The 18,120-nt window shown below is 33.5% G+C and overlaps 1 protein-coding gene across 2 annotated transcripts; it reads right to left on the bottom strand.

Annotated features, from left to right (window-relative positions):
• Positions 1 to 13,445: 13,445 nt before the first annotated feature.
• Positions 13,446 to 17,298, bottom strand: LOC132268726 (uncharacterized protein C24B11.05). 2 transcript variants are annotated; one of them, XM_059769522.1, is made up of 8 exons: positions 17,188 to 17,297; positions 16,575 to 16,640; positions 15,650 to 15,715; positions 15,465 to 15,562; positions 15,201 to 15,326; positions 14,570 to 14,908; positions 14,362 to 14,427; positions 13,446 to 13,888 (listed from the first exon to the last, which is right to left on the bottom strand). In XM_059769522.1, exons 2-8 carry the CDS (start codon positions 16,624 to 16,626, stop codon positions 13,712 to 13,714), a joined length of 924 nt encoding a protein of 307 aa, XP_059625505.1. In that variant the 5' UTR covers positions 16,627 to 16,640; positions 17,188 to 17,297; the 3' UTR covers positions 13,446 to 13,711. The 2 variants fall into 2 exon arrangements, with proteins under 2 accessions (XP_059625505.1, XP_059625506.1); XM_059769523.1 differs by lacking the exon at positions 14,362 to 14,427 and having other exon boundaries at positions 17,188 to 17,298.
• Positions 17,299 to 18,120: the final 822 nt, after the last annotated feature.

Raw genomic sequence — 18,120 nt, forward strand, 5'->3', positions numbered from 1 at the left:
ATTTGTCTATTTATCAAAAATGATAAATTATTGGGTAGTGTTGCATATCTACCCATATATATCCCTTTCACTTTCAATCCGGATCCGATGTGAGACGAATACCCCTTGTAACATACTCCTAGAATTTATCATTTAATCAATCACACCATTTATTTTTAAACACATTAATTACTTATGAAAAATGATATAAATGACAATTATAGAACCCCCACAAAAACGGACTCACATACAAATCCGATGTGGTTATCTTAAAATTCCAACTTAAACACAATTCTTTCCATAATGTAACTATCTTAAAATCCTTCCATAATCGTTATCCTAAAATTTCATCTCATACATAATTATTTCTATCTTTTTTTCCTATATGTGTGCGTGTGTATATACATATGTTGTATTTAGAAAAACAAACTCTTTCCATTTTTTTTTTTTCATTTTCACAACTGGGTTTCATATTATGAAATGTAATGGAATGCTTCTATAAGAAATTAATTTCTACAAAATCTAGAACTGAAATTGCATTAATGTTGCATTTGGTGTGCATGAATAGAATGGAATGCCCATTCCAACCATTCATTTGTTTCGTATACAATTTAAAGTGGGAAGGACCATTCTATTGAAATGAAAATCCATTTCTGATAAAGAAAATTCATTCCACAATTAAACCTATGGAATAACCATTTCATTTGGGAAAAAATTTAACTTCCCAAAAAACCTTCATATTTTAAGTGTAAAAACCATCATTACTGTGATACCCCTCGGTTCTAGAGCCACGGGTGATCAAGTCCGGGCACAGATCCGAAGGATATCAGACAATCAATATGTAAATAAGTAGAAAAAAAAAATTTTGAATTAAGAATAAAAATAATAATGCGCTGAAAGAAATCTAAAATGAAAACATCCTCAAACTTTAAATAATAAATTAATATCATTTAAATCCTCCAAATCCATACAACTCGGGAATCCACCTAGTGGACCCCTAATAACTCCAAATGAACAATAAAAACAAAACCAAAATCCAAACCTAAAATAAAAAAAGAAATCCTATGTAATCGGAAGAGTGAGTGGCTGTAGCTGCATCCACACGATCAAGCCCTAAGCCTAGTACTGACGAACACCTGAAAAATAAGAATGGGTCAGGCCCACATGCAAGTTCCATCCTACTATAATCCGTACATAAATCCGATACGCAGATACATCCTAGATAGCTCGGCAATATCTAAAATAGTCCATATAGATATAGATACACACTATAAGATACTCACTAACCTACAGTTATCACACCTGAGTAGAAGGTAACATGCAAAACGCCACACCTAGACCTACCAGGGAGCGTCATTAGGTCCAGTTATCCATCCAAGCAATGTATGCACCCTAACCGTGATCAGGAGACTCAAGCTCGTATCACGGTACTATAAGTATATATATAAATTCCTTCATAGTGCAGAAAGATAAAACAAATATCTATTATGTCGTTCAACTGTTTTAGTTGACAGGACATGCATCCATGTAGGATTTAACTGTTTTAGTTAATCCATTCCTTATGTATGAAGAAGTAGGACTTAACTTTTTGATCTAATCCATATCTGATATGCCACCGTCCCATACCGGTGCATATAATGCATATGATCCATAGATGATGCACATTCAAATGAACATCAAATATATTCATAAACCAGCATAATAGAAAACAGATATTATTAAGATCCCATCATGCGTCCAGTATATGATTATAATCATAAATCCTCCAAATAAATTGTTAAAGTAATGATAAACAATTTATATTATGCACATCCATACAATTAATAAAACAGAAATTAAACAGTTAATCAATTAACATCCATAGCATGGTATAATGATTATCAGAATTATAAACTGAGTACATTATACGAGAAATCCCAAACCATACTCTCATACTAGTTTATTTAAATCACTAAAACAAAGATAAGCAATGAAATCCTCCACATTCCTCGACGGCATGCAAATTAGTAGTTAATCTCATGACGTCCCTTTAATCCTCAATGTATAAATCCTGCTCCTGACATAATGACACTCAGAGGTCTAGACAGAGTACACTATGTGAATTCCTAGTCGTGGTTTCATGCTAGTCCATTTAGTTTGCTAACACAAAACTCGTACTAAAACCTTTACAACTCCCGACGGCATGCAAGTTACTTGTTGAAATTACATGACGCTCATAACCACAGCATAACCAACATTCCTGGAACAGAAAATATGTTCACATATATCACTAATATAAAATCCTAAAAATCCCTTTTATATCAATTCATCGAATTTGCTAAACTACTAGCAATATAGTCCTCCTTCTTTCTTGACGGCATTAACCTTTAATATTTATAATTCATGCCGTCTTCTCCAGTTAACCCACCAAATTATACTAACAAGTTAATTTTAATTATTTACAACCTCCCATAACTTTCCGAAAACTCCATTCAAGCCCCTGAAGTCAGAAAATTACCAAAAATACCCCCGGAGGGGTTTCTGTTCAAGGGAGCCGGCTCTTCATCTTCCAGAGCCGGCTCTCCCTCATGGAGAGCCGGCTCTACCTTCATGGGAGCCGGCTCCCTCACTTAGGGAGCCGGCTCTCCCCCCCTTAGAGCCTTCTCTGCTCCACTGCTTCGCCTCTGCTTCGTCCGGTTGTCGTCTGTGCTTCCGGCGAAGTCCAGTGTCCTATCCCAAACCTTTGTAGCATTCTTAGGGTTCTATTTAAGTTCCTAAAGTCCTAGAAACCCTTCATAAACCTGCGTGATTTAATCGACCAAAAACTTAAAGCATAACAAAACAGTTTATGCAAGAATAATAGTTTCAGTTAACTAAACATACGAACAATTTAAGGTCTGAAAACATGCATCAACATTCCATTTTTAAGTTCAATTAACGTCCTGGAGACTATATAGAATGCACATAACACAAGTTTACAGGAAGGAGATAGAACGAAACTTGCCTTTAGGTTTTGGTTTGAAACCTTACAGCGTCATCTCCAAGTTTCAGAATTCTCCAATACTGTTCCTTCCTCTGATCACTGCTCCATTCCTCTATTGCTTCTTAGTTCCATCCAGAAATAACCCCTCTGTTCTTCCTCTATTCTTCCTCCTTTTAGCCTCACAGATTATCACGGGAGACCCTCTCTGTTTTCCTCTCACCCTTTTCTCTGTTTTTTCCTCCCCAAACTCTATACGTGAATAGGGTTTCTCAAACCCTTGCAGACTCCTATATTGTTCTATATATATAGATACAGATGCAAAACCCTAATCCTAAATCCAGCCTACTTATATGTCGGCTAACCTAATTACATAAAACCTAACCCTAAACCTAAATATACGCAAACACTGTATTAACCAAAGACGTCTATTACAATAAAATGAATAATTAAATAATGACATGACATTTAAAACAGATACACAAAGGAAAACAAATAAATAAATATAATCCACTAAATCATTCAAAACACATAACAATTAAATTAACACAATTTCTAATTAACAATTAATTTAAATACACACAAATAATCAATTAAGCAAAAACACATAAAGCAAATTCACCATTTATCATTTAAGGAAACAAAACACATAAATCACATAATTAAATAAAAATGCAACAAAAAGCAAAATTAAATTCTCATTTTATCCTTTTGAAAACTAGGGGTATTACAATTACCTTCCATCACAATCACATCTTCCTTTCACCACTACCACCACCAACTTCCATCACTACCACCGACTTTCACCATCGCCCGCAGTTTTCCACCACCACCACCGCTACTGCGATCGCTTTTTACCACCACCCCCACTACCACTGCCTTTCACTACTGCCACCACCTTCCACCACTATAGCCTTTCACCACCGCTATTTTCCGCCACCGCTACTGCCGCCACCGCTTTTCACCACCGCTAACGCCTTCCACCGCCACCACTTTGCATCGCCACCACTACCGTCATAGCCTTCCACAGCCGCTATTTTCCACCGCCACCGCCTTTCACCACCTCCACTGCCACTACCGCTACCGCCTTTCACCACCGTTACTACCGCCACCGCTTTCCACCGCCACCACTGCTTTAGCCACCGCCTTTCACCACTGCCATTGCCTTCAACCACCGCCACCACCTTTAACCACCTTCCACCACCGCCACTGCCTTCCATCACTTTCCACCACTACCATTACCACCACCGTCTTTCACCACCTTCAATACCACCACCACCGCCGCCGCCACCTTCCACTGTGATGTGTGATTTATTTTACCGCTCGTAATAGAATTAGTCCTTTGCAGGATAGGGTTACTTAGAGGGTGTTGAACCCCAAGGACTTTGGTGGTTTATCAAGTTTTCAATTAATTAAAATCTTAATTTAGAAGAAAGATTTGTTTGTTGTGTTGTGATTCAATAGCATGACTAAAAATTAAATTAATTAAAAGATTGAGATCAGAGAGAGAAGATCTTAGGGATTGACTTCACCACAAACCTCATACTATGGTCAATTGTCTCAACCTTGGGATTTCAATATTATGCATAACTCAGAATTAAACTCAATAACATTCATTTAATTCTATTTAAAGAAAGATGAATCATAAATTTCAGTTAATAATAATCTATCTTCGGTTGGCACGAATTATCTACCTACCTACTTCTAACTAATTTTTGCAGAATAATCCGTTTTCCCTAAGCATAGACTATGAAAACATTCATTTACAAAAATGTTTTACGCACCATTGCATGATCTATATTCTTATTGTCATGAGAAGCACTTAACCACCAATCTCAAACAATAAGAATAGGTTGATTTTGATTAAAGAATAATTAAATCTAAGATAAGGTATTAATTTATCAAAAACTAATTTATTCAATTAAAAACCCAATTGCTTAGAAGATCTAAGTCAATTGCTCAATAATCATGCAATCAATTATACATTAATACTGAAAATCTCAAAGTTTAGAACAATCAAACCATAGTAATCGAATTCGGGTTACATCAATACCCTGAGAAGGGATTTAGCTACTCATGATGATGGAAGATATCATATTGGTTGGTGTAGAACTCATCGTCATGGACTGCACTTCTCTTCTGTGGATCTTCTTCCCCTAAAAGCCGCCACTAAATCTATAATTATTTACAAGAGAGAAAAAGAAGTTTTATGTGACCTTGTACATCCTTTTATAAAAGCAACTGACTTCTATCCATGGTTGGATAGGCTTTAGGTTTTTTGGGGCATTTGGGCCCGTGTGGAACTTAATTAGAATTAATACCGCAATTATAAAGTCTGACTGGAGGGAAAAGGATCAAGCTGAGAATCTTGTGCTCGAGCTTTTCTGGTTGTGCTGGAGTTTTTTGGGAAAGGGTCGAGTAAGAATTTCATACTTAGCCAAATTTCTTTAACTATTTTCCGAAGTGTCTTTTTTATCAACACTTAATATATTTTTGGATCTTTTATTCAGGGTGCTCGGTTACCTTGGCTGGAGTGCTCAAGCAGAGAGACTTCTGCTCGAGCTTTTTGGATTATGCTAGAGTTTTTTGGATTCTACTCGAGCTTTGGCAACTGGAATTTCTAAGCTTTTGCACTTGAACTTCTCCAGAATCACCTTTTGAACTCCAGACTTGCTTCAGATGGTCGGGGACAACTCTATAAGCTGCAGTAACTTCCAGAATCACGATTTTATCATTTTCTAAGGAAAGTGCCTACAAAAGCAAATAAACTAAAATCAATCTAAAAATGGATAAAAGTATCACTTAGGGTCTTAACATACGCACGTTTAGGGGCTCGAATATACAATATTCAGCGCTCATCACACCCCCAAACTTACATATTGCTAGTCCCATAGCAATACAAAATCAAAGAAGCCGCTTTCGTGAGAATTACGGTTGCATTTAACCTATGCAATGAACCTTTAAACCCCTAGGTTACCCTAGGGGGCGAGTTATAGTCTCGTGAGGGTTTCTAGTGATGATACCCATAAACATCTCAGAATCCGTGCCTTACTTGCACAAAAAGCTCATTCAAACGTGTTATGTATATCAAAATATCCCAGCAATTCATAAACAGGCAAATATGACAAGTATAAAAAACTATATTATTCAAGGAAATTTTTGAACTTCCAACATCAAATCAGCAATCATGGTCCCCACATGTAAGTCTAATCACATATTAAATAATTCCGATCCCCAAAATCTTTTTTAGAAGTGAACTTACAGTTAAACATGTGGCTTACTATCCATACTCATATCTGTTCCATGATATCCCTTAATTCAAATGTAAATCTTTCAAATCCCCGATCCCCAAGGTATGTTTTCTAATTTTCACAAGTATGCATTTTTCCTTTTCTTTTTTTCTTTCATTTTTTTTTCTTTATTATTATTATTTTTAAAAAAATATAGGGTACTGTGCAATGCTCGGGTCTCTTAAACTCTCTAGATCACTTGTATAACAAGTTTTCAGCCAATGACTCCCAAATCATATGATTTTAGGGCATTAGGTGTCAAAACACCCCTAATGACATAATTACTCGATCAAACTAGGCTACAGACCCAAACTAACCCTTCAACTTCTTTTTATTATATTTTCCATTTTTCTGCGTGAATTATCAATGCTTTATGAGGCAAGAGTCTTAGTTACTCAGTGAAAAAGCTTTTTTTATTTTATTTTTTTTATTCCATACATACCATATTTTATATCTCGGTTCTCAAAATTATTAAATTCACCTGCTTATCTCAGTTTAACACAAAACATAACAAGATATCAAGTTTAGTACATCTCTAGCTAAACTCATGTTATAGCTACATAAATATACACATTAATGGACTATCACTATATATAAGGAAGTCTCAACCAGAATAAATAGGCGACCATTCAAAACCATTCGATAATGGTCAAGGGCCCCAAAGTCCTAACCGAAAGCAATCACTTATACACGCTATGCATCTCATCCAGCAATATACGCCCCAGTCATAAACATTGATTACTAACTCGTATCAGGCCATATATATATATATATATATATATATATATATATATATATATATATATATATAATGCATATACATATATAACATTATCAATAAAGCCATATCTAACAATGGCACAACGTAGAGTGTCTAAACTTATTATCCAGCCCACTTACTCATCAGATCATCAAAGTTATATCTAATAATAACACAATACATATGAGACTCAACTTATTAGCCATCTCACATATTCTCACCACATACATGCATTAAATCCATCAAACCATATCTAACAATGGTACCACATATAATTAAGCCATAGATCATGTTTGTAAATCATAAGTACATCAACAATTATAATGTAATCATAAATCCAACTAATACATTTAATTACACAAATTAAATATCATAACATATTATTTTATAACTGATTAGTTATTTTAATCTTTCCCATCAAATCTCGAATCATAAGAGTATAATACAATTTCCTGTAGTTGCGGTTTATAGCGTTGTTCTCGAAGCTCAAGGGTAGGTTTGGGAACTATTAAAATTAATTCAGGGTCATTCGGAACCATTTTGATGAAATCTGGTCCTAGAGCTCGAGCACCACCCTTCTGTGCTCGAGCACTGGTTCGCAGAATAGTGTAGTGCTCAAGCACAAACCCTTGTGTTCGAGCACTGGATCGCAAAACCAGTTCGGCAAGTCTGTTTCGAGTGTGTAAATCTGTCGTTTTGGATCTTAAATCAAGCATCTACATGCCAACTGATTTCTATAATTCATATACAATATAAATACATGTTCTAAGCAATTAAAATCGAAGATTAACACATTAATTTGCAAGATCAAACATTATATATACATATATATACACACACACACATACAAAACCAATTGCAGACCAAATTACAGCAATAAATTGGATTAAATTCGTTGATATTAATCCCTAAAGTCTAACAACATATGTAGGGTTTATGAGTACAAAGGGGAGGAGTAGAATAAGAACTTGCCTTGTGATTTTCGGATTGAAAATCAAAGTCCAAGTTTTTCGATCTTCTTCCCCAACTCCGACAGCCTTTGGGTTACAGTTTTTCTTCCTCCTAGGTCTGGTTTCAACCCAAGCACAACCTCCTTCTTCCTCCCTTGGTCTTGGTTCAATTTTCTGTTTCAAACCCTCTTAGCCCATAATGTAAAAATAAAATAAAATAAAACAAATAAACAAGCAACCAAATAAATAAAATACCCATAATTAACAATTAAATGGCAAAATTTAACAAACAAATAATTAATTAATTAAACAATGAACAAATAATCAATTTAAATAAACAAAATAGACCAATAAATCAGCAAGGCAATTAATTTAAAATTAAATAAAACCTTTAAAATATAGGGGTATTACAGTAGTTAGGTAGACAGTTCGTGCCAATCGAATATGAGTTATGCTTAGTGTTTGTTTATATATATCTTTCTATTTAAAATTGGAAGTGAGTGTGAGGCCACTTGGTTCTTGAGTATACATAAATAAGAATTTTCCTAGAAATTGATACGATTGATCATGTTATAAGGCTAGTGGTGAAATCAATCCCTAAGTTCTCTTTCTCTTGATACCTATTACATCATAGCTTACTTTAATTTCAGTTTCTAGAAATAGAAACTCACATCAAATTCTTCTCTCAAATTAAATTCAGAATTAGTTTTATACTTGACAATTCCACCACAGTCCTTGAGGTTCGACACCATCTATATAGCTCTATCCTGCAAGGATTCGTTCTATTACGAGTGGTTTATCATTGATAACATGACACATTAATCGGAAACACCATCATTGTTGTAGACACTATCTCCATGGACTGCAAATCTGATCGGAATCACCTTCTTCAAGCGTCAATAATGGAAGATTATTCTAAGCCGTCAATACTCTCCCCTGTGTATTCTCCCCCTACAATAGGTATTAATTATGACCTATATTAGCAAAAAATAGGCCCTAAACTCGTGCTCCAACTTTTGGAGGAAGTTTAGCCTAAGTAGGCCATTAGAAGAGGAAAAAAATTAGCAATTCCACAAAAATTTGAAAATCTGCCTAGGTAATGGAAGTTCAACTTTTATGCTGAGAAAAGTTACTTTTAGTCCGTTTGAGCACTAATTCGATCCTAAGTAAGCTGATACCTTCCTCGATCCTTGGAAACATCATTAAAGGACCGAAATAAGTAGAATTAACCGCTTTTGAAGATGAACACCTGAAAATAACTGAAACTAATAAAATGATATATGTACTACCATATAAGCATTACTAAAGAACTATGATATGCAAATTTAAGAACTCGAATGCGCAACATTTAACGCTCATCATGTATTTTTCCTTGATGTGCTTATGTGTTCGTGTGATTTGATGGGCAAAAAGATCCGTTTTTGTGGTTTTCGTACTTTTAAGATTTTGTGCGACTTAAGTCAAGTCACTTGTGCATGTTATGTTTGAACACATTGTGCTCACACCATTGCACACCCAAGACACCTTCATGTGTTATCATGTGTTCCCATTATCTTTGATGTATTGTTATGGTAACATTGCTGGTTTTTCTTCATTAATCATAAGTTTGGATTTTTCATTGCATTTTGATGCTATAAATCTATATTATGATTGATAGAGGGCCCGTTTGGCAACTGCTTTTGCTTCGTACTTTTGCTTTACCCCCAAAACAGAAGCAATGTATTTACTTTAGAGTGTGTTTAACACTAATAATTTCGAAACTTGTTTGGTAACGTAAATTTGTTGCAAAATTTTTGGAAGTAAAAACATGAAAGCATATTTGGTAAAAAGTGTTTAACCTTTGAAAAATTGAATGGCTAGTTAAAAATGTCATTTTAGAATTTTTTTTTTTTTTAACCGTACTTTTCTACAGTGCAGGAGTAAACAAAAGCATTATTTTTATGCTTTCGATTTTGGCCTCAATTTCGGAAATGCTTCGGTACTATTCAAATGATTGTGCTTTTGTTTTGCTATAGTACACTGGTAAAAGCAAAAAGCACGAAGCAAAAGCGTTAGCCAAGCGGGCCGAGATGGAGTTTGGAAAATTCTTGAGGTTTTGGTTTATTTTGGGCGATTTATTGCATTTGGATGATTGGATAATCATTATCTTTGAAGTATTTGATCTTCTTCATTTATATTTGATGATTTGTGTTCATATTTGTGATTTGAACCATTTGGAGAAGTCTTCTAAACTTGAGGTTAGAATTGATGTTTTCTTAGTGTTTGATATAATGCCTTAACCAAGTTTGACTATCGTTTGAGTCTATTCTTTGACTTATTCTTGTGGTGAAAAATGAAATGATAGGTCAAATCATTAAGTCAATTTGGATGATGAGAATTAATTCTTATATCATCTTTAGGATTTTGAACTTAGAAATTTAAGGCTTATGACTTGATAGTTATGTTTTTGACTCATGTCGAGATCTAAAGATGTTGAGATATATTTGATTAGATTTTATAGACATTGATGATATTGATTATTGAATATATTTTTGGATATATTTTGATAATCTTGTCTATATTTAGATGCTATTATGATGATGATACCTAATTGAGGAGAGATCTTTTGATGATGGTGATTAATGCTTATCATTTAGATTGTTCATATACGTTCATCATGTGAGAATTTTTAGCTCAATTTTTGGCTGGACATTGATATTTTGTTTTCATTTGTTCTTTTTTTTATTATTATTTTTTATTACCAATTTATTACCGAAAAAAAAGAAGGGAGAAGAAGTATTTCATGTTTAAGGGGGAGATATCATGTGTGATTTTAAGCATGTTGGTCTATTTGTTTTATGAATGGAACGTGTGTTATTTTGAATATTTCTCTTTTGTTTCATTGATGCCATATATCGTCATGTTTTTGTGTTTATTGCTATATTTCTTACATGACTGATATTTTGTCTCTATTTTGGTGAATTCTCCCTTATTCTTTCTTTTCTTTCTTTATTATGTTTCATTTGTCAATTTATAACAAAAAGGAGAGAAGTATGCATATTTGAAGGTAAAGTTTCTTAAATTGAGGGGGGAGAAATTATATTTCTTTATTAAGCTTTTACGGGTAGTTTGAGCATTGTGCAGATTTACAGGTTATTTCTATTGAAGATATGCTCTACTACCATGATGAAGGTTCTATGATCAAAGACCCATTTTTTTTTGGACAATCAATGTAATTTGCATTTTCTGCTTGGGTAGATTACATGTACGTTGTCTTAGGGATTTTGTCACAAAATTGCCAAAGGGGGATATTGTGAGATACTAATTTTGTATTTGACAAATTTTGGTGTCAAAACGTTCTTGGTCGAGCTGTAATTTTTATTTTATTTTTGAGTCTCGATGACGGAAGCGGAACAACATGTGCAATCAAAATGCATTCGATTTTGGTTCGGTTGAGAACATCAAGTTAGAGAATGTATGTTGGTGAGGTCACGTTGTTTTTATCATTAGTGAGTTTTGTGTTTAGGCACTTAGAAAATTTAAACATTTGTTTAGTGTGCTGCCATTACGGAACCGGTTTCGCCCTATGGAATTGGTCGCATTGTTAGATTCAATAAACTTTTGTTTGCAAAAAAACTCAGAGCGACTGTGGTTGCACACGTTGTATTCCAAAACTACAAAAACTCACTGGTTAAGTGACCAGTTCCACTCCATGGAACTAGTTGCACTCTGCAGTCTAACTACATGGAACTAGTTGAACTTTACGGACCAAAAAGAAAATTTCAATTATAGTCTGCTTTGGTTTACTCTTTTTAGCTAGACTTTTACATTAACGATCATCAACGAAATTGGCTTGTTTTCCAAGTACAATTAGGTTTTTCAAAAGTCTATAAATATATGTTTTCTCACTTAGGGTTTGATTACTTTCACATATAAATTTCTTTATTTGAGAGCCAACTTTAAGAGATATTTTTATTCATAAAATCGAACTTGATTTTTCTGATTTTATTTTTGAGAGCACACATATAAACACAATAGTGATTTAGAAATAGTGCTCTTTATCTGATTGGAATTGGAGCATAATTGAAGATTTAGAGATTCCGAGAAATAGAATTTTAATTGTTTTTCATCAAATTCAGAGTTGAAGAAAAATGGTGATTCGATCACAATTTGAAGGGGTCAAGGCATTCGTGGTGTGTTGTTAATCTACTAGCAATCATTCTATAAAATTCAAGGAGTAAGTCTAAAGTCGTGAGCTGTTGGACGGAAGGTCGTAAAGCTAGTTTTGTTCAGCGAGTTGAGTCTTATTAGAGTGAAGGAGTGTGAGCTTAAGTCAAAGTGAGTTGTACGTACTTTGCTTAAAACATAGTGGATTGTTTCGCTAGAGACATCGAAAGTCTCCGTGGTTTTCATCCCGGTTGATTGGATTTCTTCCCATTGGGGTTTTTACGCACAAAAACCCAGTGTCATTTCTCAAATTCTATTTACTTTATTTTTGCTTTGTGAGTTTGATTTTAGTTTTATTTCGGTAAAATTGAAATAAGTAAAAATTGAATGAAGTAGCAAGTAAAACTTATTCACCCATCTAGGTTATTTTAATACAAACTTTCACATCCATTTCGTATAGCGCAACTCACAATGTTAGCTCCGGTGATGGTCCATTATTGACAAGAGAGGTTCGTGTTACAATGTTCACTTTTAGGGGAGGTCTGGATAATTATGATAAACTTTAGGGAGGTCAGTATGATTTATTTTTTTTATTTTTGTTTATTTATTTATTTATATTGTAAGGACACCGCGTTACTTTAATTTTGCACTACATCAGTGATAGGGAAAAATTATTGTTACTCATTGGTGAGTATTGTCCTTATTCACCACTGAGTACCTAGACAATTATTGTCCGGGAACTAGAATTGTGTAATTGAAATCTTAAAAAATTATAAATCAATTGAATATAATTTTTTTTACAATCTTAGTCTTTTTATATATGTATTTAAGAAAATACAATTAAAGAAATTAGAAAAATACAATTGAAATAATTAGAGATAGAAAATTGATATGAAAAAGAAAACACAGAATAGAGAAAATAATAAGAAGTTACATCTTACATGTAATAAGAGAAGTGGTAAGGAAAAACCATTATTAAAAATCCATTTTCCTCCAACAATTGTTTCAATTTTCTAAAAATTTAATTTTGAATTATTATTATTTTTTTGAGTATTTCCACTTTGAGAAAAGTTAATTTTAACTAAAACAAATCCCGCACATTTTAATAAAACATGATTATTAAGAATAGAATAGAGAAATTTAATAACTTAATATGCTACAATGAGTAGCTGTACAAATTTTCATTTAACAAATAGTGAGAACTATATTTTGACAATTTTTTCATCTGAAATCATAACACTTTTGTTTCTCACATAGAGATTAGCAAGGGTTGGGCAACATAATTTAACAGAATGTATCAGTCTAGCGTCATTTAATTTATAACCTAGTCATTTATGTGATTTCATGTCAATTAACGGACATAAATTAAAAGTGGCGTTTTATTAGCTCATATGCCATGAGTTCGATATATGTATTATTTTCAGGGTGAATGCAATCATAAACATGCATGGATTCCCCAGTACATGATATCCGCTCAACTCAACAAAGCTTTCGTAACTCTAAGAAGAAAGAAAAAAATAACAACATGCAACAACGTACAACAATGCTTTCAACTTCCCCACGTTTACTCCATCTCACAATGCACTACTCACTATATATGCTATGAATTTTATATTGGACGGGGAACCTATGCAATGACTATAGTTTCAACTGCGGTGGAACGGATGACTTGCTTATGCTGTTCCTCCTCTTCTTCTTCTCCTCTTTTTTCTTCACCTTCCCATATTTCAGGTAGTGCTTCTTTGATATTGTGGATGCTACTCAAAGCATGGTCTGCGCCAGCTACCAGTGTGGTGCTCCCTACCTGCCAACGACACTGGACTATTAGATTTGCATTATTGTAAAGAATATATATATATATATATATATATATATATATATATATATATTAGTGCAATGATAATATAATGTGAGTACGTAGTTCCGATCGAGTCCACAAATGTAGAATGTTGTGGGATGACCTCTACAACGCTCCGTAATTTAAATTAAATACAGAGAAACCATCTGAAATTTTCTTTAGACTGGTCAGACTGAGTCCTCTTTTGCGTACATTTTCCATTAACATTTGAGGATATAGACCAAGTGGCCGGTTAAAGCACACTTTAAAAGAATATGAAAATTGACAAGACCACAAGAATTATGTGGCAAAGTGATCGAGATAGATATTTGATATTCTTGTGGCAAAATGAGATAGATAAATGATCCTACTAAAAATTATCATGACATGGATATGATTTTTTATTTTTTTAGGATAAAGGCTGGATATTGGTAAATTACAATGACTGTATGAAGTCCCGCTGCTTTCCCACTGGCAATATTTCGAGCACTGTCATCGAAGAAAACCTAATACAGGAAGAAAAGAATCCCCAGATATTATGTTCATTTCCGTACTTAATAAATACAATAGAATAATTAATCAAAGGTAGCAAACAGTACTAATAATAGTTTCAAGACGATCAAGCTTCAATACTGCGCGCGTACTTACTGTTTTATTTGGGTCAACGTTTGCAATTTTAATAGCAGCTTGAATTGCTTGCACTGACGGTTTACAGAGAATTGGCGATTTGGAGCTAAATCTATCAATATAACTGATCTGATCAGTATCGGTAATACTGTCGGCCTGATTCATTTCAAGTCCTTTTGGGATGACTGCTGCATTGCCAATACTACTAGTACCATTCATCGATATGTAGTCTACCGGTTCAGGAAGAGTAGTAGTGGCGGGGTTAAGAGTCTCAAAGCATATGACACCTTCAAAACAATCTTCCAACCCCAACCTTTTGAGGACTTGTGCTGCATGCTCTTTGTCCGCATTAGTGAAGATCTGATCACATTTTAATTAGAAATATACGCAACCATGCACTATACTGGTGATTAATTAAAAGATCATATATTGTTTTGAAAAGCTTTTGTTTTTATTTTAACCTGCATTATTTTGAAATTATAAAAAAAAGTTTAAATTAAATGGTCATTTCTTATTGCAGTGAAGAAAGGTGATCAGACCAGTTGACAAAATATAAGAATGTTACTTTTTTTCCCCTGAAAGCATAAGAATGTATTACTATTTGTTACCTAATATTAATTGTAAGGAAACCGATTTTGGTGATCATACGTACTATTTTTCGCTGTGGCATAGAAAGTAAAAGATTCCTTAGCACGGGATCCGGTTTCAGAGCCTCGTATGGTAATTTTCCATGAACAAAAGCGTGAAACTGATCATTGTCAAATTGGTAACCAAGAGCCTGAAAGGAGAGATGGAGCGTACTTAATTATATGCAAATATATTATATATATATATATATCTTATATATATATAATATATATCTCTATATCTATATCTATAGCTGGTGAGGAACAAATTAATCAAGTACGTGTTTCACCTTTAGACCGGCCATGGTCGTCCCGTATTCCCTGTACAATTCGAGACACATCCGGGGAACTTCATTTTCATCAATATGCAAGTGCCTCAACATGAAGTCTGAAGCCATGAACGAAAAAATTGAAAAAATGGCCCGTAATTCTTGTAATCGTCATTGTATATATAGTAATTCATGTATATATATACCTTCTATGTTCCTGCGACAAGCCAAGTTGATACCCGAGCTCATAGGGTACAGAGTATCATCCATATCTGAGTCATTAATTACAAGTCAAAAACCCGTAAAATGAATAACCAATTCTTTCAATGTACGTAGTGATATTTTGGCAATATATTGAAGGAGAACCATTTTTATTTCTCCTTTTGAAAGGTAAAGCACTATGCAATATTAAGTCAAAATATAATATATTTAAATCCTCATGCTCATTTTTAATCATAGATTTAAAATTGTAATATTTGTACCTATCATATGATTAATTTTTATATTTACTACAAGGGTAATTAAGAACAAAATCATTAGATATGCACAGGGACAGATCCAACTCATAACCCCATCGATTTTTTTTATTTATTTTAACTATTATATACTACTACTTTTTCCTTTTTTCAACTATCTAGCATTCTAGCATCCTGAAATTACAAAAAAGAAATTCACTTTTGCCCCCACACGACTTTCTGGATCCGTCATGTGTATTTTTTTTTTTTTTTTTCCTTTATTAATTTTAAATAACTATTACCAACTAATTAAGAAGAGGAAAACCGTCCAATATGGCGACTACCTTTCTATTCTATTGGTGGATAGATGGAAGTGCAGCTATTTTATCTTGGTAATGGAATCATTTTGCCAAGGAAAATGATGCTAGCTAGCTCCCCTTTTGGTACGTACTCTACCTTCACTTGCTAGCATAGATTTGTAACATGTATCATCATCGAAATAAAACTTATCATACAAACATATAAAGGTCCACTTAATACATAAACCCTTGTATGGCATGTGACGACATGCAATAATATTATATCACAATTGCATCGACGTTTTTTCTCTGAAAAAGAGGCTATATATATATATAGAATCCAATTGTTAGTTAAGTTTTTATAACTTATGCCGTACCAAAGAGCAAGCACTGATACTTGGTTCCACCATATCTTCCTCCAGCATCCATCTTCAATACTATACCTGCGGCAAGAACCAATCATATCAGTTTTACAAATCGAGAAAGGAAAAATTAACATGTCAAGCCAAGAAACGAGAGAGGATTAATGTTCAAAGAAACTTTTTGCTTTTTGATGTTCTCCTCATTTTAAATTTATAAACTAATTCATATATTAAGTTTTCTTTTATTTGGGAATTGATGACCAATTACGATCACACGTTTTTTTTTTTTTTCGTATGAAAAGAAATTGTTATATATGGATGGAATTGAAGGGGCCGGTTTAGAAGAACCAAGAAAGTAAAGGACAGGTTGGGGTGTATGCATGGGGTACTGATAACAATTTAAGAACTTACAAAGTAAATGTCATTGTTAGGCAGTGGGTAGCTGGCATACTATCTAAAAGGAAGAATTAATGTTAAAATCGGATTCTTACTATTGATAATTAAAGAGGAAAAAATGTAAATATACATACATATATATAATAATAAAGGAAGGGAGAGGCCCCGAAATAGTAAATGCAAAACTTCAACGTCATTAGGCCATGCATGCAAATGCAATATGAAAGATTACCTAATTATATATAGATAGGACTAATTTTATTAGGACTTCGCTGCACGACCTAGCTAGCAGTTGGCCGGAGGACCTATTTATATGAATTGTTTCAGAGGGAGATGTACGAGTACCCCAGCTCCATATATATATATATAGATTTTCTTTTTCATTTTCCAGAGGAATATTTTTAGTGACACTTGGCTAGCTACTTGTGATAAGTGGATGCGCATAGATATACTTGTCCTGACGTTAATTGAGAGAATTTATGTTACTAGTCGTTTTCGATATCAAGTGCTTTTAATTTTTCTTTACTGATTCTAATTCCAGTTCCAGTTGAACATAGTCATAGTAAATTAAATAGAAAATATGTATAAAGAAATAATTAAGTTGTATAAATTAATCAATTAATTCATACATTGACCGGATATGTGTATATATGGATTGTTATATACTTAATTCGTTCATTGTGAGAACCAAGGATCGATATTGTTGAGGAGGAGAAGATCGAATACTTGCGTGAAGAACTAATGCGTTTTCGAAGAATATTTGCTTTTCAGTTTTTGATACCCAAGGATTTGATGATGAGGATTATTCTTTCCTTTTATTTTCTTTGTATAAAGGAATATTACACACACGTATCTACTGCATGCGTGTGGAATATAATCATAATGGAGGTAGGTCCATTTCACAAAATATGTATTTTTAAATAATATTAATGTGTATATAAGGATAATTTAGATAAATTTTAACATAAATGTGTCACAATGACTTATTATGCACATGAAGGGGTGTGATACATGTTAGGGTCAATGCAGAAAACATTCATAAAATATACTTACAGTGCATATCACACTGCTCATGTGCTAATAAAAACACTCCTAAAGTTTTAATTTAGTGCAAATATGCCTATCTGACAAATTTAAACCCTAAGTTGACTAAATTACCTTGAAC

Source organism: Cornus florida, unplaced genomic scaffold (genome assembly GCF_030987335.1).
Source record: "Cornus florida cultivar Cherokee Brave unplaced genomic scaffold, ASM3098733v1 CherokeeBrave_3.0.0_Hap2_Chr08, whole genome shotgun sequence".
NCBI classification, from domain to species: domain Eukaryota; kingdom Viridiplantae; phylum Streptophyta; class Magnoliopsida; order Cornales; family Cornaceae; genus Cornus; species Cornus florida.

Coding starts and splice junctions, on each gene's coding strand:
- LOC132268726 (XM_059769522.1), bottom strand. CDS start 16,626: ATGGATGCTGGAGGAAGATATGGTGGAACCAAGTATCAGTGCTTGCTC. Junction 15,563..15,649: donor TTGTCGCAGGAACATAGAAG/GTATATATATAC, acceptor TCATGGCTTCAG/ACTTCATGTTGAGGCACTTG. Junction 15,327..15,464: donor CGACCATGGCCGGTCTAAAG/GTGAAACACGTA, acceptor CTCTCCTTTCAG/GCTCTTGGTTACCAATTTGA.